Here is a 19,605-nt window from a genome sequence, read left to right on the forward strand (position 1 = left end):
TCAAGGGCAAAATTAATGCATTATGGTTAACATTGCATTTTGCAAGTATTATGGATTTTACCAACAAATTGCCAGTTAAAGCTGAGCATCTGCTCCCATCCTCCTTACAATCGATTTTCTTTCCCTTTTGCATATGGTTTATTGAGAACATCTAATTCTTTTTCGAAATTATCAATCTCTTTGGTAGCCATCGAAATGTGCAAAGAAAAAAAGGATCAAGAGTTAACTTTGAAGTAGAAGAAGAACTAGCTAGCAAGAGCTAAATGAAAACCCTCCCAGGAGAAATCATAGAGAGACCTATTTTTGTATATTATTGAAGTTATATACTTATTGAAAGATAAGAGATATGGATTAACGGGTGCATAATAATAATAAAGCAACGCCATTAAGGGGTTAGGGTGTAGGGAAGCATATTTGAGGGGAAAGTTGTTTTCATAAAACGTCTTCGAGGTCATAAAGTAATATAAGAGATAGGGGTTGTGGAAACGCATTTGAGGGAATAAAGTTGATTACTATAAAACCAGGGGGCTTTAGGGGTTAGGGAAATGTTTTAGAAGGGGGTAAAGTTGATTATTATAGAATGTCTTTGAGGGGGTAAAGTTGATTATTACAGTATATGAGATAGGGATGGTAGAAATGTATTTGAGGGGGTAAAGTTAATTTCTTTTATGCTAGGGGACTTTAAGGCTTAGAAACATGTATTTGAGGGGGTAAAGTTGATTTTTATACAACATTTTTAACAGGGTAAAGTAGTGCAGCAGATAGATATTGTGGAAACATATTTGAGGAGGTAAAGTTGATTTCTATAAAGTTAGGGAGTTTAAGGGTTAGGAATTTATATTTGAGAGGGTAAAGTTGATTTTTATAAAACTATATTGGGGGAGGGGGGGTAAAGTATTATAAAAGACAAGGGTTGTGAAAAAGCATTTGAGGAGATAAAGTTGATATCTAAAAAGTCAATACTTTAGAGGTTAAAGAATGTATATAAAGGGATAAAGTTGATTTTTATAAAACGTATTTAACAAGGATTTATTTTTTATTGTAGACCTAAGATTTGAGCCAAATTCAACTACAATATTCGATTGTCTTTGACTCGGGAAGGGCTAACCGAGTAACCGACTAAAAATCAAGTGTGATCTTAATGGTTCGACCCCTAAATCATTAACATTTCATGGTTTGAACCTTTGGGTTGGGTTTGTAAAAAATAAATAAATTAAAAAAAAAAAAAAAAGTAAAATTAACCCCACTTCACAAATCACACAGCCGCAAAACCCCTTCGACCCTAAAACCCTTCTTCCATTTCTTCCCCCAGCAATCCTCAAATCACTCGATTTTCTGCACTCATTGTTAACAATATGTCTTCATCTCAATCGTAACCCCCAAATTAAAAGAACCCTAAATCACATAACCCCCATCTTCTTCATCTTGTTGATTGAAGTTTTGATTAATTTTCATCATGTCTGCCGCATCAAGAGGCCTCATTTCTCGTCTAAAAACGGTGTTAATCCCACAAAGAACATTGACCCAGTTCAGAAATTTTAGCTCTGAGATTCTAACACCTCATAATGAAGTTCTTCGACCCAGAATCATTGAACCAAAACCTGGTGTTATGACCAAACAATCTAAAAGAACTGGAGCGATTGCTATTAAATGTGGGATGACTGCGCTCTGGGATAAATGGGGTGCTCGTGTTCCTATTTCTGTTCTTTGGTTTGATGATAATATTGTTTCCCAAGTTAAAACTGTTGAGAAAGAAGGCTTCTTTGCTCTACAGGTACTGTTTCATGCTTAACTACATTTTTGTTATTATTATTTCATGTTTAGATCTCATTTTTGGTAGATATTTTGAAGTGGGTGTGTTTGATTTGCTTGTGATTGTGCTTTTATGTGATTGGGTTTAGCATTGAATATGGAATGTTTAGATGTTTTTGGTGGGTTGTTGAGAATGGTGAAATGTTAGAAATTAGGATTGAAGGGTTTCATTGTTTGAAATGTAGTTGTTTGGGGATGATTAAAATGTGATGCTAGGTAGGTTGCTTAATGCTATGCATTTATCTTATTGAGTTTGATGTCGAAGTATCAAAGTACTTTCATAATTGCCCATTTCTCTTTTTAAATTGGGGTTATGTGTTAGTTGGTGCTGCATATTGTAAATGTTTCAATGTCCAGAAGTTTGAGATTTTACAATTTTAGGTTGAGGGTTTCATTATTTGCAATGTAATTTTTTGGGTATGATTTGAATGTGGTGATAGTTAAGTTGGTTGCTTAAGGCTTTGCATTTATCTTGCTGAGTTTGATTTTGAAGTGGATTCTTAAATCTTAATTGCACCTATCTCCCCCCCCCCCCTTTTTTTGGTTGATTTTATATTTTAGTAGGGATTTGTAATTGTTGCAAAATTAAGATGTTGAAGAGTTTTGTTGTTTCTGAAGTTAATTGTTTGGGGATCTCGTTGGATGTGGTGTTAGTTAGGTTGGTTGCTCGCATAAGAAGGAGAAACATTTGACAAAACCTGAAGTAGGTCACTTTAGAGCGCAAGGGGTTCCTATGATGAGAAAGTTGAAGGAGTTTCCGGTGACAGAAGATGCTCTTCTTCCTGTTGGTACATCAATTAATGTACGGCATTTCGTTCCTGGACAACACGTGGATATCACTGGGATCACAAAAGGGAAGGGATTTCAGGTGAATTTCTTTATCTTATGGTGTTATATCCTTGCAAAACTTTGATATTGATACTTATATTATGTAAACTATCTTAGATATTTCTCTGTTTGAAAATAAAGAAACTATCCTAAATTCCTTATAAACTAATAGGGTAGGAAAATCACATTTGAATGAGGTGTGCAAGGCAATGCTGCAACTTGAATTTGAGGCATATGCAATTGATTTATCTGTGCTGTACTGAATTCCATGCTGATGATACTAGAACTCTGTTCATCTAGCCTCTCCACCTTGTCATACTTGTCCTTTACCTAAGTTTCTTTCTTTTAATGGCGAATAATTATTGACTGATTGCACTGTTGGCAGATCCAGTGCCCCAGTGGTGTAAATTTTTAAGTACCTTGGATTCTTTATCTACAATGTTCCTAGTTTTCTAATAGGCTCCTACCATGCGCTTGACAAGAGATTTCATCTTTCTCTCCCAGAAATTATACTTGGCCTATTTTTAGTGATGTCTGTTTGTATCTCATCATAAAGATGAATGTTTGAGGGTCATTTGTAGGTAAATTAATGAGATTTGGGCTTAGGTCAGGGTTGTTGAGTACAATGCGCTGCTAATCGAAGAACAAACGAAAAATATCAACCCCGTATTAGGATTAATGAAGCTAAGTGTAGACACTAAGCTTATTAAATGAGATTGATTCACAAAAGAGAGTCTTGATGTTAAGTTTTAAAGAGGAGATATCTCAGTTTCTCACTCATTCTATTTATGCACACAAGCTATTGAAGCTGTTGACATAAGTACACACTTTATATATTAACAAAGCTACTTAGTATTGGCCCTTGGTATACAAATTGAAGTGATTCTCTTACAATTTTTGACACGAAGTTACGAAGAGGAGCCACAGTCAGTTTCTGTTTATCGACATAAGCTAATGAAAGTTCTAAAATAGTAGAAACTAGATACATATATATAAGCTGACTACATTTCGATAACTAAACCCTAGTGACCCCTCTAAAAGTCTGTCGTTGATTTACAAATTGGATGGCTTGGTTGTTTAAAAAACAAATGGACTGTAGAATTCAATCTTTTGTTCAGGCCTGATCTCATGGCTGCCAAAGGGCCAGACACTAGGAGCTTGTGTTAATAATTGCAGCAGCATCAGCCTTCATGGATGTGAGCTTGTTAAGCTCCCTCAGATCAACTTCTTCAATACCTGTCTATTTTTTTGGCAAATGATCTTGTGTTGTAAAACATAGACTCTAATTTCATCTCAAGCAGTTTCTTTTTCAAAAGATTTGTCGAGTAATTATAGCTCATTTCAATGCCTCTGTGTAGTTGACCCTTGTGGTTTTGTATATACAATCTAATTTTCACAAATCTTATAGCCTAATGTACGGATGGAGGAGGAAGATTTTTGTGGATGACTATATGGAATAATCACTTTTGGTTCATGTAGCCGACCCCACTTATGGGATTAAGGCTTTGATTAATTATAGTCTTATGTACATTGTGAGATTCTTACGCGTCCAACTGTCCTCTAATTCATAACCTAGCCTTCAAATGCACCATGTACTATTCCACACCTATATATTCTCAACTAAGCTACTAAAGAAACTAGAATATCATTAATATTTATAATTCACTCAAATTACTTCCTTGGAACCTGGATCGTCATAAAATTGAATATAAGAGATCCTCTGTCTCATTTGTTCTTGTAATTAGATTAAGGAAATGATAATATTATGCTACGGATTGTTATGCTGTTCTCTATTTGAGTTGATATCTTATGGGATTAAATTTATTTTTCTCATCAAAACTATGCTTAATTATAGTTTTGCTTGGTTGTAGTTTTATATGCACATGGACACTGAAACATAGCAAGAATTATGTCAAAGGGCTGACATGTGTTCAGTAGATGCCAAAATAACCCTGTTTGCTGACCAAATTACTTCATGTGTACAGGGTGTAATGAAAAGGCATCATTTTCCGGGGTTGCCTGCATCACATGGTGTGTCAAAGGCCCATCGGAGTGGTGGTTCCACAGGTCAAAGGGATGCTCCTGGAAAAGTAAGTTCATGTGCAAAGTGATGACTGCTTGCTTTTTTATTCTATTGTTTATTTTTACTGAAATTGATATAGAATATCATTTTCTATGATTGCCAATTAGTGTTTATTTTTCCTCTTGTCCATTGCATGTGAAAATGTCACCTCAGAAGTATTTCTTGTAAAGTTCCACCAGTTCCCTTGCAATAGGGAAAATATAGGGAAAATGGGAAGAGGGGGAGGAGTTGTCTTTGGAAGAAAGGGGACCCATCAAATGTATTTTAATTCCTTTCTTCATCTTTTCTATGATCTTTACTGTTTCTTTTTGATATGCATTGTTTAAAAAGTCTAGTTATGAATCATCCAATAGTTTTTTCTCCCCTAATGCATACACATGAATGAAATCCCCTTTGTACATAGTAGTCAGGCTGTATTCTTTTCCATTATTGGTTAGCCAGATGCTCATCCTCATGATATCTTTACATGCCTCTTTTCATGACTTCAGCGTTCTGATACTGGAGCAATTTTGTATGCTTCATTTTATTATCCCCTTTCCTTTAATTATCTTTAATCAAATTTATAGGGGTTTATCTGAGCCTTTTCCAGCTTCATTACGAGTGGTGAAGGGGCAGATGAAGATTTTGATGCAGGAATCATGTTGTTCACTAATCCCCAATTTTTGGGGCTATTATAGCTCAGTCCTTGGGCTGGCAATATCATCTTTTTGGAATCCGTCGCATTTCCAAATGTAGTACTGTGTAATACTAATGTATAATTAGAATTTTCCACTTCCAAATATGCCATTGCTAAAATCAAGTGAGAGGAGGGGGGGGGGGGAGGGGGGAAGGGGATGAAAATTGGTTCAATTTATTATTGACACTGCGTCATATACTCGTGTCCTTAACCATATGTGTGAACTAACATCGGATAGAGGGCGTATATCCAATAGTACCTTGAAGTTTGAACTATTCTTTCTCTCTGGGAAGTAACACCTCTAATGTCTGTCTACAGTATTATGACTGCTGACTGAGATAGTGCCTTTGTTGTTTCAGAATCTGTTGCTTTTTAAGCTGTGCTTCAACATTAGTCATTTCATGGTTGAATATCAAAATTGCTGAACCATCTTTATGTTAATATGTTATGCTTAAGCATTAGTCATTACATGGTTAAATACAGCTTGGAAATTATCTATGCTTTCTTCTGTTCTTCTAAGTTGTGATTGTATGCTTTGTATCCTGGTAGGTTTTCAAAGGCAGAAAGATGGCTGGGCGCATGGGTGGCAAACAGCGGACAGTGAAAAATGTTTGGGTTTATAAAATAGACCCCAAGAGGAACTTAATGTGGGTTAGAGGCCAAGTATGTACCCCTTTTCAACTATCTTCTTTCTCTTTTGACTCTTTTTAAAGAGCCATTTGTTCTGCTTACATCATTAATTCAGACATTCCGAACTCTTAACAAACTTGGACACTTGGAATATCCAGAACTCTCTTTTTCGTTTCTATGAGATGGTTGTTTAACTCGTTGGCTATGTTTCTAGGTCCCTGGTGCTGAAGGAAATTTTGTGTTTGTAAAAGATGCCTTTTATGAGAAACCTGATGTCTCAACGCTTCCTTTCCCGACTTACTTTTCACCAGAAGACGAAGATGAAGATTCATTAGAACCTATAACTGTGGATTTAGGAGAATTAGATCCATTTATGGCAGCTGATTAATTGGCGTGCTAATTCAGAATATCTTTAGAACTCTGGTCTTTCTATGCCTGGGAAATGCCTAGGAGTTTTTTGTTCTTATATATAGGGGGATATGGTCAAGTATGTTTCGAGGTTGGGTTGTGTTTATTTTGATTTGGTGCTGGAGCTAGTGTTCTCCAAAGATTACGGTGTAGCCTCATATTTATTTGGCAGAGCTCGAGACCAGAAATTTGACAAGAGTAAACTATGTTATTGTGTAAACTCTGTTCAAATAAATGGTTGAACTACTGAATGTTGAACATTGTAATTCATCATTTAGAGTTCTAAATACTTTATGTTGCCTTTTCTGGTAAAACACTTGCCTTTTGTATCACTTTGACAAATTTAGTACTGTTTTAAGCCAAAATTGATACCAATAGCACATATTCATATGTGAAACTTTATGTTTGCTACTGTATATAAATCTGATTAGATGTATGCAGTCCAAACTCTCAATTTCTGTGTGTTGTACTGCCAACATGCTACGTCCTACTGTATTATAACCAATCGATATAGGTAGAAGCAAATTTGATCAGTTTTAAGCCTCATTGAAGTGAAACAATTTCTTGAGAGTGATACTGTGAACTGATTCTAGCATAATGCTCAAAATAATGTACAAATACTTATGATAAGAGAGTTATACAGAGTACATAGTTGGACTACATAGTAAGTACTTAGGTATTTTCTAAGCAAGTAAAGCATATTGTATTCTGTACATAAGTAAAAATGATGGTATGAAATTATCAGCATTATCCTTTCTAAAAAACCATGAAAATTACCCTGAACACAAAGCCAAAGGAAATACTTAGGAGTTAGGACAGGAAGTCCAAAAACTTAAAATGAATGATATAGAATTAACCCTTCTTCCACTCCACACCCTTAAACCCTCATCTTCAACCAGCCAATTTCTGAATGCCATGTGGCAATGCAAATATCCAAACTGCATTAGATTACCTCCATGCAAACTTTGTCCATCACATACACCTACAGAGCCTCATCAACAAGATCTCACCCTTTTTTATTTCTTCAAAAACAAAAGAATAATACAATATACAAAAATAGAAATTCCTTAAAAAGACTATAACATCCTCACCCATAAAACTTAATATCCCTCGATATCCCCTCTTTAAACCTCAGTTCGACCTTTTAACAGCTACCACATTTCATCGATGCAAGGGGCAATATTGGAAATTCGATAATAAAAATCACAAAATTTTTCCTACCAATCATCAAAAATTGCATAACTTTCTTTCATTTGTCTTAAATCATCAATCCTTTTATTTTCCATTATCCAAAAGTCTGGTCCAAATTCAATTCTTTTTCCACCAAAAGAAAAAAAAACCCATTTGAAGACATAACATCCTCAATCCAAATAATCAAAAATCTCAAACACCCACTTCAATTTTCTACCATATACATTCCCTCCTTCTCTCTCTTAATTTTTTATAGAGAGAGAAAAAAAAAATCAAAAAATGGCAGTGTGCACAGTATACACAATTCCAACAACAACCCACTTAGGAGGATCATTCAACCAAAACAAACAAGTATTCTTCAACTACAAAAGATCATCATCATTTCCATCATCCAATAACATACTGACAAGTGTGAGCAGACCATATGTGATAACATGCTCAGCAGGTGAGTCACAGACAATTGTGATTGGTCTAGCAGCAGACTCAGGGTGTGGTAAGAGTACTTTCATGAGAAGATTAACAAGTGTGTTTGGAGGAGCAGCAGAACCCCCAAAAGGAGGAAACCCTGATTCCAACACCTTAATAAGTGACACAACTACTGTTATTTGTTTGGATGATTTCCATTCACTTGATAGAACTGGTAGAAAAGAGAAAGGTGTTACTGCTTTAGACCCTAGAGCTAATGACTTTGATCTTATGTATGAACAAGTTAAAGCTTTGAAAGAGGGTAAACCTGTTGATAAGCCTATTTATAATCATGTTAGTGGTTTGTTGGACCCTCCTGAGCTTATTCAACCTCCTAAGATCTTGGTCATTGAAGGGTTACACCCCATGTAAGTATCCATCCTTCTCGCCCTAACTGATTCATGCATTGCACGGGTTTAAATACTAGTTAGCTCATAATTAATTGATATTGTTATGTACAATATTGTTTTTCTAGTTGTACGTGTTACTTACATACAACATGTGACTATTGATGATATAATTTTCTTTTACTAGTGGCTTTTAGCCTTTTACTCATGATTAAGTTTAATTTTACTGATTCTTTCTTGTAAATGAATATTAAATAACCTACTTTTGTAGCTGATTCCATCTTTTTCAAATTAATACATAGTATTATATATTTGGTTTTTATAACTATGCACAAATTTGAGAGAGGGATCATATGAACATTATGGTTGGCTGATGTATCCCCAAATGTTGATAAGGAGATAAAATCCTAAAAACGGTTGGCTGAGGTTAAGCTACTGTCTTTATCAACCAACACTCTTTATTTTTATTTTGATTTTCTTACATTTATTTACTCCGTATTTATTTATTTTAATTTGGAAAAAAAAGTGATATTTTATTTCATAAAAATGTATAAGCATGCGGGTCCATATGTGATTTGAATGGTATGTTTGCAAATTCTTTGTGGTCATCCCGTCAAAAAAAAAATTAAATAAAAAAAATAAAAAAATAAATTTCTTTGTGGTCATATACTAGGAGGAAGATATTGTCATGTATTATGTAAATATTAATAAAATAAAAATTACAAAAATGCGTTTGCCGGGAGTCGAACCCGGGTCTATTGCTTGGAAGGCAATTATCCTAACCGTTGGACTACAAACGCTTATTTTGCTAATAATATTTTGTAAAATTTATATGAAGGTATGATGCACGTGTGAGGGAATTATTGGACTTCAGTATCTACTTGGATATTAGCAATGAAGTTAAATTTGCCTGGAAAATTCAGGTAAAAAAAATAATTAAAAATTTCAATTATATTATGATCTTATAGTCATATGTGAATTATTTTGTACATAGTATTATATCTTGTTTTTACTAATTAATTGATTGTAAATAATGTATCAGAGGGATATGAAAGAGAGAGGACACAGTCTTGAAAGCATCAAAGCTAGTATTGAAGCCAGAAAGCCAGATTTTGATGCTTACATTGGTAATTTACTATACAATTTTCCTCATTTGGCTAATTATTAGTCGCGTAATTACTCTTAGAGTCTATAAAACATTTTTCAAAATTTTATTTTCGCGCCACTAATTGTTTCCAAGCTTGAAAGGATTAAAACTGATGATGTGCTATTATGAGTGCAGATCCACAAAAACAGTATGCTGATGTGGTGATTGAAGTATTACCAACCCAACTCATTCCTGATGATGACGAAGGCAAAGTCTTGAGAGTTAAGATGATTCAAAAGGAAGGAGTCAAGTACTTCAACCCTGTTTACTTGTTTGATGAAGGATCTACTATTTCCTGGATTCCCTGTGGCAGGAAACTAACATGTTCTTACCCTGGCATCAAGTTTTCCTACGGCCCCGACACCTTCTATGACAATGAGGTATCATCCTCTTCAATCTGTATTATACATAGCCTTATTGGTAGTGGTTCGAAATGATGTTTGTGCCATATCATGACATTCTGTATGATTTTGTAGGTGACTGTGGTAGAGATGGATGGGCAGTTTGACAGATTAGACGAACTAATCTATGTCGAGAGTCATTTGAGCAACCTATCAACCAAGTTCTATGGTGAAGTCACCCAACAAATGTTGAAGCACCAAGACTTCCCTGGAAGCAACAATGGAACTGGTTTCTTCCAAACTATCATTGGATTGAAGATCAGAGATCTGTTCGAGCAGATCGTTGCCAACAGGTCTGCAGCTCCAGCAGCAGCTGCTAAGGCCTAAACAGCTTGAGTTTATAGATGATAATATATGAATATGCCACTCTGAATCTCAAATTTTTCCTCCTCTCTTCATTTGTAATTTCCACTACCTATTCTTCTTGTATAAGTTGTTTTTGTAGAGTACTCTGATATTCTGCTGTTAATAGACATCAATTAAAGCAAGATATGAAAAATGCAGTTCAAGAGGATTCAAGCATCAAACATACTTCACACGTTTCTTTTCTTGTCTGTCAATCACATCGTATAGCTTCATCAGAAAAAACTTCTTGTAAATTTCTCTTGATAAAAGTTCTTCATTGCAATTGAAGTATTGAAGGATATAAAAGATTAGGAATAAACTCCTAGGTTGTGTAAATATCTTAATTCAGGTTTCACGCATCAAGAATTTCTGGTCACTAACACTTCACCTTTGATCTATATTATTTAACCAACATAGAAGATGCAAAGAGAAACCAATAAATTTTAATGATTGTCTATGCCTTCAAGAACAAAGACGGGAAGTTGGGAAAAATTAAGAGCAACAAACCAATTTCGGACTTAATAAAGGGATAATAAATATTTCCATACACTAAAGAACTTTAACAAGTTTGAAATTCTACATACCCGTACCTAAAACATTGAACTGCTTAGATAGACATAAGGATTTTATGCCTACTTGGAAAATGATGCAGATACTGTAAAGGAGAAACAGGAAACAGAAGCATCTCCATAGAGAAACTAGGCCATTTACTTGATTGTCACAAATTTATTGGTACCATGCTTAGCCCAATGATCCTTAAGGTCAATCGGAAGAGTGAAGTCATAGCCCTCAGCAGCAAGTCTTTGAAAAAGTTTATCATAAGCCCCATGGCTCATTTTCCTTCCAGCAGTGCGTGAACCAGGCCTTGTGGCACTCATAGGAAGTGGATACTCTGATATGTTAGTTGTGCAACAAGATGATTGCCACCCCCCTGAACCCCATCGGTAGCACTGCCGAGCAGCACCTGTACAAGAGCAAACTGGTGCTGGGATTCCAGAAGCATCTGTAGATGACTCATTGCTGCGGGAATTCAGGCTTTTCCTCTCACGCTTTGCTGCTGAAGAACCACTTTTAGCCTTTGACTTTTTAATTTTCGGTTTACGTTCCTTTGGTGCAGCATCATCAGAGGTTTTCTTTGATGTCTTTGGCTTCTTAGCAGGCTTAGAGGGCTGAGGCTCATCATCCACAACAATATTGGCAGCCTCATTTATAGGCATGCATCGAATGGGCATAGCTGACAATGCTCCTTCCGGGTTGTGTTGAGTTCCTTGGAATGGATTGAATCCATTTCTTGTCGCAGCTAGATAATTTCCCGGGTGAAACCATGAAAAGTGTGGGACAGATCTGCTTCTGTTTCCTTCAGGTATAATGGGGTAGTTTGAGCGAAATGTCCCCATCTTCAATCTATCAAACCACTACTTAACACGAGGAAACAGCTAAATCCGAAACTTGAAGGTATGCTGAAAGCAGAGTTCTACACATCAATCATCGATGTTGCAGGCAGGAAACTATAGCACCTAGCAACAGGGCAAACAAAAAGCAAACAAGGTTCAACCTTCTTTTCAGAAATGAAACACAATTGATCAACTGAACACAGTCAGGAAGCTACACAAAACATCCTACCCATTCTACATAACTTTATCTCAGGAAAACCCTTGAAAGAAGGATTTCAATGGGAAACTAACATCAACTTGGTTGAAACAGTCTAGGATACAGAAACCGATTGCGAGAATATACCTCCAACTACAACTATATTCACCCTTCATAGATAGAACTAACATTTCCAGCAACAATGGACTAACATTCTCTACACACTAGCCTAATTACTCCCTCCGTACCACTAAAATTGCCCCCATATGCTAAAAATGGATGTCAAGATCATAGAATTCCTACAGGAATCAACAACTAATAAAGCCAAGATAATTAAAAAAAGTCAACTAACACCCAAATCCTAAGCAATACAAAGAATCATTCATGTTCATAGCAACAAATAAATATGAAACCTAACTGAACCAATTTGTACTAATTGAAAAGGGGGGAGGTACACATGCAACGAACAATTTTCAAACAACCCTTTAAACTTGCATATACATAATAGAAATCCCACAAAATTAAAACCACAAAAAGCAGCAAATATTAATAAAAAAACTACTAAATCAAAACATATGAAATAACCCAAAATCCACAGAAAATGGAAACAGCAAATTGCCACATTTTAAGCATAAACTCAAAAGAAACAACTCAAAACAAATCAGAAGCTACAAAACCGAGGTACCCAGAAGCTAAAATTTGAATTTTTTTTTTAGGAAAAAAAAAATGAAGGGATTATGAAAGTTACCCAAATCCAGTTATCCAGAAGTTGAAATTGAAGGTTCCAAGCTCAAAAAATGTGAACTTTACAAGCTGATTTCAGCAAAAATGGTAGAAAAGAAGCATAATATGGATGAATTTGTGAAAAAATAGGGAGATGTTAGGCTTCACTCGGGAAATGAACGAATCTAAGAGCAAAAGAGTAAACAATTTAGGGGAAGAAGGGAGACGAGAGGAGAGTAGTGGGTGTTGCTGCTGCCTGACATCTTTTGACGGGTTTATGGACCCACATTCAACAAATTTGTTTTTTCGTTTATTTGGGTGATTTTTTTAAAATTACGTTTTTTATTTTCACTCCTAAATTTAAGTGAGACGGTTTGAATAAACATTTTTAGTCAATGAGTTACCTTTGACTTTGACCTTCCTTAGCAAAAAAAATATTGTTTTTTCATTTCAAAAAATGTACACCGTAACGAAAAATTACTAATACCTACTTTCCTACCTTTTTTATCATCTATGCTCATTGAATTTTGACGAGAGTGAAGCAATTGAAACTCCTAATTTAATTAGTGATAGATTAAGTTGATACTTAAAAATTGAAATCGCGCATTGAGAAATTCAATTAGTGAAAGATCGTAGTATAAAAGATGAAAGAATGGTCATAAATTTGGCACATTCACAAAATAAAATTTGAGGTAAATTTATTTACAAGATTTCAATTGGGAATGACTTTTTAAACCTTCCATTAAATCACCAACAGGAAGAAGAAAAAGGATCGAGAAGGGTAGCAATGTAGTATGTTGTAACTTGATACACTCCATTATGTTATGTAATGTAATCCATCTTACTTTCCAGTATAATACTAAAAGGTCAATTTTTATTCATTTTTAAATGTTAACCTAAATACAGTATTGATTAAGATAAAGTAAATGTGAATAGTAATTTTTCTTTTTCTAGAGTAGCCACTATTTATAGTTTGAATTTTGAAATGTTAAGTTACCAAAAAAAAAAAAAAAAAAAAGGTTGATTGCACTAGTTTTATGGGATACCAAATTACATCTTTCCCTTTGAAGTCAGGACCTTTTGTTTTTACAAGCACTCCGTAATGGTAATCATATCAATTATTGGTTATCCAATAAAATTTGTGCACTAGAAGTACAACATCATGCTATGGCGGCTATGCACTGTGTCTTCATTTGTCGATCCACTCAATCAGTCCCCTTACTATTAAAGAAAATTTAAGTTTATCTCCTAGATAAACATGATCTACGGGTGATAGCAAAATTTTCTTATTTTGGTATTTAGAGAGCCACAAGGACGGATGATGAGAATCGATCCCAAGATCTCTTGGAAGGGAAGCTCTAACCACTTCAGCTATCCCTCCCTCTGATAAATCAGGTAAAGCCATAACCTGATCTCACCTAAAATCAGTTGAACTATCAATCTTACAAAAGGTTACTTGAGTTCCTCATATCTCTCTGATCACATCCAATCAGGTATATGATTGTACAGAACGATGGTCTTACAGCATCAAAGGGCAGCATAGACGGGTTTAAAATAAGTTAACCGACTCGGTATCTGACCACCAATGCATTATTGATGCAAATGAGAGTTACAAGTATATATCAGGCATTCAGCAAATGTTTACATTCTCCCTTCAATTTCGTCGCCTGGTTGTGAAAGAGTCCATCAAAGATAGTCTTTGATAAACATTTGAGGACAACTTAAAATAGACAATGTGCAAAAAATAGGTTGAAACTCTTATTATCTACAAAGAAAAAGAAAATACTTTGCCACAATATGTACAATGCGTCAATGTACATAGGAAGTTTATGTTACTTCGTAATATCTGGAAAAAATTTACAACGAATGAAGCAATAAAAAATCAACCAACCACAGCAAGCAGACTTTGGCGGACAGCAGGAACTGAGCATAGAAGGGAGCCAAAGATTCCAGTGAGTGCATACGCAATTGCACAGAAAGGGAGTGCCTCCGGTTCCTTTGCTGACAAAGCTGCTGTTCCTAACCCATGAGCACTATATTGAACACCAAAAATGTACTTTTAGAATTAGTAAAATGAGCAAAAGCGCAGTGGTGTTAGATCTTCGGATGAGCCATATTGAGAGAATAAAAGCAAAACTGAACCACTGAAATCAATAAATCTTGACCATGTAAAGGCCTTGAACCACATACATTAAGAAGTTTGTTAAGTTCGTTAATATGTATTGGTAAAATAACATTTATTATTGTAATGATATTGCAAATAAGGCTTCAAGTTATTCTGGTATTGTAAAACAACATTTGATAATGCATAAGCTTAGTGTAAGGCTTATAATTTGACCAAAAGAAATTAGCAAGAATGACTAATATATGGAACAAAGGGAGTTTTGTATAAGTTTCTCACCTAGATGCCGTAGCTATTCCTCGAGCTATGGGATCACGGAACTGTAGCTTATCAAGCACAAATTGCACAAAGTTGGCCCCAACAAGACCAGTCAGCACCACCACAGCAGCAGTAAGGGACGAATTTGTACCTAAATAAGCAGAGGTTTATCAAGCTTTCAACTTCCAGCACCAGTTAAAGGAATGCTTGGAACAAAAAAGACTAGTTCCTATTTGTCAAGCTTACAGTACAATGCATAGAGTTTTTACCTTCAAATAAAGAGACAATGCTGAGGGCCAAAGCCACAGTGATACACCGTGGTAAAATCGAGATAGTCAAAGATCGTTCAAGCCCAACAAGACGCCCTACAAGAGCAGTTGAATACAAAGAGAATAGTGTTGCGACAATGATAGAAGTGAAGATCTCTGCTGCATGCCTCTTCACGAGCTGAGAAGTATTAAACACCAGAGGTTACAGGTCAAGAGCTTAATATTAAGACAATAATTTTGGCAGCAATGATAAAAACTGGTGGGAGAGGAATTTATTTCATTACCTTTCTCTGTTTGAACATCGAAAAGGCAAATGAAATGATAACTGATCCCAAGAATCCCATCAAAATGTCACCAGCTCCAGGGTTTGTTGACACCTTGGTTAAATAATATCCTTCACAGACACCACAGTCATAGTGTATTAGCCTTAGCCTAGGAAGAGATAAGCAAAGCCTATCCTGCTTATTTTGCAAAAAGAGCTATCAATTAGATTTCCTTGTACTCTAACAACCTCATGTATGCGAAAGAGGCTTAAGGGGGAAGATGTGATTAAACCAAGAAGACCCTAGATAGAAAAAATTACAAAATAAACACACATTGAGTCACCGTTACAAAGATACACTCCGATTTTTCACCTGGCATGAATAAAGCCAAAGCATTATATTACTATAGACTCTGAGCAAAGTTAGTTGCAAACCTAAAACAGGATCCATTCCAGATTTTGAGATGTACCCAAAGGCAAAGGCTGCCAAATCCGCTGAAAGTGCACAACAGATAATTGGATGAAACAGCATCTTTAGAGCAGAAGGTAACCTAAATGCAAAAGAAAAGAAGGATAAGTTTTTAAAAAATTAACAAGGTTCTAGTCATTTTTCAGAAAGAGAATTCAGAGCTGTGAAAGCAAAAGCATACCCAGAGCCAATCATGTAGCCTAGTACTGTCGCTGAAAGCAAGAATGGAAGGCAGGTGCGAGCAGCAGTTCCCAGTATTGTTGGGTATAGGTATGCGCCAGCAAATGATGCAATGAAAATGCCACTCCAAGCCCACACTTCAGTAGCAGAAAAGGGAGGTGGTTTTGCCATAGGCTCAGCAGGCATCATTTCTGTCTTGACGAGGTTCCTCACAGCTATAGCTGTATATGCAGCAACACAAAGAGAAGCTAGCCACCCACCAGCTACAAGGAACACATGATAGGAATACAGACATTAAATTAGTGCTCTAATAAGGCATGAGAGCCATATGCCTACTTGCTACAGGAAAAATAATTGTGTCCTGTATGTAGTAAAGAAGATATGTCACACAATCCAACTTGAATGAATTATTTAACAATATGGTTAGTAGTGATGGTGTTGGGGATGTTTTCACCAAGTACATTGCACTCAAAAAAACCATTTAACTATTTACGAAAGTCCAATGCCTCTAATTATAGCTGATGACACTTGGTTATTATGTACTGGTTTTAAGTCCATACTGCGGGAACCTATATATTACAGTTGACATGATCTATGTCACATGATCTTCTATATCTTCAGTAGTAATTCTGGTGAGATAAATTATCTTTAACAAAGGAACAAAGACATGTATTGGCAACCCAGTTATACCATATATACGTATATAAGGGTGCAATAAGCGTGAATACCTAGAATGCCAACGATCTTCAATCCAGAAGCCGCGGGTATATCTCTTACAGCAAGAGGCAAAATTACCAGTGAAGGAACATAGAACAATGGAAGCCATCTTTGAATGAACAAAAGGGCTGGCTCAAAAAAGCTCATCAAACCCGCTGCAGCAGCCGGAACTATAGTATCAAGGATTGTTAGAACTGAAAATGTACAAAACATTCCAAATAATGCACTTGGGAATTGAATTGATGCAGCTACAAAAGCCTGCTTCAGCAACTTATCCATCGCCAATATAATCCCCAGTGAAACAACCAAATGCAGTACACCCACCACCTGATTATATCAATGAACACAAAATCACCATCATTTTCTAAGCTAGTAAGCCATTCTAACAACAACCCGCCAAAAACTAACATTCAATCAACATGAAAATTATACAAAATACCTAATTACATCAACAAAACACATAATGGCAATCAAAATTTGGGCTTTTACAATAACCCTCCTCAATTTCAATCAAATCAATACATAAACAATAATATGTATAGCAGATCAATAGTTCTAACTCGTATATACTTGTATACAACAGGTGTATTGTAAACAACACGATATTATGAATACATTGGTAAACAATAATCCACCCAATAGCTAAATTGTCACAATGCAACTATGATATTATGAATACATTGGTAAAAGAAAGTTGATACTCACAGTTTGAAAGATTGAGGAAGTAACACCATCTTTAGAACTAGAACCAAGTGATTTTGCCAAAATTGATCGATTTGAATGAGTTTTATGAGGACCCAGTTGCAAAAATCGATACCCAGAACCAACAAATTTAATGGGTGCCCCTGATTTTTCATTATTTGATTGACATTTAATGGGATTAACACCTACATTAAAGGAAACCTGGGATTTTCCCCTAACAAGTTTTGTGTTCATCATTTTGCGATTAGTCAAAGGGCTAAAAGACAGATTAGTTGTTGCAACTGCCATGGCAGTAGCCATGGTAGTATAGGATGATAGTATTGAGAGAGTTAGTTTGAGGGTAACGAAAATTGTGATTTTGGTGGGGTTTTTGTGGCATATTTTTTGGCTGAAATTCTCAAATTATTTTGGTTTTGTGGGGGCCTTTAAACTGTTTGTATGGATACAAAATGGCCGTTCTTATCAAAGAGCTAAGAAGGGGTAATCTCCCGGAGAAATTTCTGAGTGTGGCTTTGATTAGTTGAATGTGTGAATGATGATCATTCAAGAGGTTATCTCACTTGTTTTTATCTTGGGAATAAAGGGCAAGGGTCCCCTACTCCCCCTTGGTGTCACTCTCGGCAGTAATAAAATGTTGATCGGATATTAATAGTTTCGGATTAAATAAAAGTTGATTAAAACTAAACTTTACTTGTGTGTTGCGTCATTGTGTGACCAACCTGAGGCCAAATCCTAATGATCTAACTTATTATCGTCATACTCACATAGTCACATTAAGCAAGCAAGGTAGTGTTTAGTAAACTTTTTTTTTCTTTAATCGAAGGGTTTGTTCTCTTACGTTGAAATTCAGTTCAGTTCAATTCAGCTCAGTTCAGTTCAGTCAATGAGAACAGACCCTAACTAGTTATTATCAATCTTTACATTATCTTTATCATTTTCTAAAACTTAACAATACTGAATTATCTTAGCTAAACTTATTAGCCTTTATATTATATTTTTTAAACTTATTAGCCTTTATAAAAGGAGCCTTAATTGTACATCCACAAGAGGACATATAAACAAACTTTTGGGATTTGGTTAAGTGGCTTTTCTATATCAATAGAGATTATAATGAACCCTATAAAGAGAATATTATTAGGAATATATAGATTGCCACCCATAAACATATTGCCTATTGGAAAATTATATGAATGATGATTCAATTATTGGTAAATCAAAATTGAGAAATTATAAATAGAAGTATAGAATTGTACCTTATCAATTAAGAATCTTGGAATCATTGTCTTCATTTGTGCTTGACATGCTACTCTATGTAACATCAACCTCAAAAAATTGATAGAAAGGACTGGAGAGTAGTGCATTGCTGAAAAATAATGAAACTCCAACAACTTTGAAATTTTAGTGTGAAAATATACAATTTTTAATTTATTTATAATTATAATTATCTTTGAATTCTACATTTCTGCCTATAGCTTAGACAAAATAGAATTTTAACTAGAAAAGTGGTCATATCCACTTTCTTAGGAATAGATCTTTATGAGAGTGATTTAGAAAAGTATATCAATGCAAAATCTTTGTAATAAAATAATATCTACCATTTTAGGTTTATGGCAAATCCTTTGTAATCAAATACTCGTACGAAGTAGGTATAGCACTTATAGAAAATGTGTTACTCTTATCTTACGGAATATTATATATCTATGAATACATAATGGAAAAAAGCCGGATTTTATATAAAATAAATAATTTAATTGAATGTTACTCTGATAACATACTTCATACGAGTAGAATCGAGTATTACTTTGCAGTCAAAATTTTACGCGGCTATTAGATTAGATAGTCGAGAAAGATTGTTAAGCTAATTTTATTTTGCTCCCAAGCTAATTTTATTCTATTACTATGAAGTCAGCCCATTGGACCACTAGAGATCCAATGGACCTTATGCTAATCCAAGAAGGGCCTTATTGGGTCAGTAAGGCT

The 19,605-nt window shown here is 35.2% G+C and overlaps 4 protein-coding genes and 1 non-coding gene across 6 annotated transcripts; 2 read left to right on the forward strand and 3 right to left on the reverse strand.

Annotated features, from left to right (window-relative positions):
• The first annotated feature begins 1,215 nt into the window (after window positions 1-1,215).
• LOC110730080 (50S ribosomal protein L3-2, chloroplastic-like) lies at window positions 1,216-6,751 on the forward strand. Its single transcript, XM_021909847.1, has 5 exons — window positions 1,216-1,774; window positions 2,471-2,680; window positions 4,626-4,730; window positions 5,949-6,062; window positions 6,244-6,751. Exons 1-5 carry the CDS (start codon window positions 1,457-1,459, stop codon window positions 6,415-6,417), a joined length of 921 nt encoding a protein of 306 aa, XP_021765539.1. The 5' UTR covers window positions 1,216-1,456; the 3' UTR covers window positions 6,418-6,751.
• Window positions 6,752-7,496: 745 nt separating this feature from the next.
• On the forward strand, window positions 7,497-10,515 carry LOC110730081 (phosphoribulokinase, chloroplastic). Its single transcript, XM_021909848.1, has 5 exons — window positions 7,497-8,461; window positions 9,279-9,363; window positions 9,483-9,567; window positions 9,723-9,967; window positions 10,064-10,515. Exons 1-5 carry the CDS (start codon window positions 7,908-7,910, stop codon window positions 10,313-10,315), a joined length of 1,221 nt encoding a protein of 406 aa, XP_021765540.1. The 5' UTR covers window positions 7,497-7,907; the 3' UTR covers window positions 10,316-10,515.
• On the reverse strand, window positions 9,169-9,240 carry TRNAG-UCC. Its single transcript has one exon. It is a non-coding gene; the product is annotated as a tRNA-Gly (tRNA).
• A 310-nt stretch (window positions 10,516-10,825) lies between the features above and the next one.
• LOC110730082 (protein BASIC PENTACYSTEINE7-like) lies at window positions 10,826-13,017 on the reverse strand. 2 transcript variants are annotated; one of them, XM_021909851.1, is made up of 2 exons: window positions 12,672-13,017; window positions 10,826-11,793 (listed from the first exon to the last, which is right to left on the reverse strand). In XM_021909851.1, the coding sequence occupies exon 2, from the start codon at window positions 11,728-11,730 to the stop codon at window positions 11,041-11,043; it is 690 nt and encodes a 229-aa protein (XP_021765543.1). In that variant the 5' UTR covers window positions 11,731-11,793; window positions 12,672-13,017; the 3' UTR covers window positions 10,826-11,040. The 2 variants fall into 2 exon arrangements, with proteins under 2 accessions (XP_021765543.1, XP_021765541.1); XM_021909849.1 differs by having other exon boundaries at window positions 10,826-11,850; window positions 12,672-13,015.
• Window positions 13,018-14,275: 1,258 nt separating this feature from the next.
• LOC110730083 (plastidal glycolate/glycerate translocator 1, chloroplastic-like) lies at window positions 14,276-18,158 on the reverse strand. The gene is made up of 8 exons (XM_021909852.1): window positions 17,629-18,158; window positions 16,935-17,250; window positions 16,208-16,469; window positions 15,993-16,108; window positions 15,580-15,689; window positions 15,296-15,473; window positions 15,048-15,177; window positions 14,276-14,679 (listed from the first exon to the last, which is right to left on the reverse strand). The coding sequence occupies exons 1-8, from the start codon at window positions 17,923-17,925 to the stop codon at window positions 14,529-14,531; spliced, it is 1,560 nt and encodes a 519-aa protein (XP_021765544.1). The 5' UTR covers window positions 17,926-18,158; the 3' UTR covers window positions 14,276-14,528.
• Between the last annotated feature and the right edge of the window lie 1,447 nt (window positions 18,159-19,605).

Source organism: Chenopodium quinoa, unplaced genomic scaffold, assembly GCF_001683475.1.
Source record: "Chenopodium quinoa cultivar QQ74 unplaced genomic scaffold, ASM168347v1, whole genome shotgun sequence".
Classification (NCBI taxonomy): Eukaryota; Viridiplantae; Streptophyta; class Magnoliopsida; order Caryophyllales; family Amaranthaceae; genus Chenopodium; species Chenopodium quinoa.

Coding starts and splice junctions, on each gene's coding strand:
- LOC110730080 (XM_021909847.1), top strand. CDS start 1,457: ATGTCTGCCGCATCAAGAGGCCTCATTTCTCGTCTAAAAACGGTGTTA. Junction 1,775..2,470: donor AAGGCTTCTTTGCTCTACAG/GTACTGTTTCAT, acceptor GGTGTTAGTTAG/GTTGGTTGCTCGCATAAGAA. Junction 6,063..6,243: donor TAATGTGGGTTAGAGGCCAA/GTATGTACCCCT, acceptor CTATGTTTCTAG/GTCCCTGGTGCTGAAGGAAA.
- LOC110730081 (XM_021909848.1), top strand. CDS start 7,908: ATGGCAGTGTGCACAGTATACACAATTCCAACAACAACCCACTTAGGA. Junction 9,568..9,722: donor AGATTTTGATGCTTACATTG/GTAATTTACTAT, acceptor TTATGAGTGCAG/ATCCACAAAAACAGTATGCT. Junction 9,968..10,063: donor ACACCTTCTATGACAATGAG/GTATCATCCTCT, acceptor ATGATTTTGTAG/GTGACTGTGGTAGAGATGGA.
- LOC110730082 (XM_021909851.1), bottom strand. CDS start 11,730: ATGGGGACATTTCGCTCAAACTACCCCATTATACCTGAAGGAAACAGA.
- LOC110730083 (XM_021909852.1), bottom strand. CDS start 17,925: ATGGCTACTGCCATGGCAGTTGCAACAACTAATCTGTCTTTTAGCCCT. Junction 15,690..15,992: donor TGGAATGGATCCTGTTTTAG/GTTTGCAACTAA, acceptor GTGTCTGTGAAG/GATATTATTTAACCAAGGTG. Junction 15,178..15,295: donor CATTGTCTCTTTATTTGAAG/GTAAAAACTCTA, acceptor CTGCTTATTTAG/GTACAAATTCGTCCCTTACT.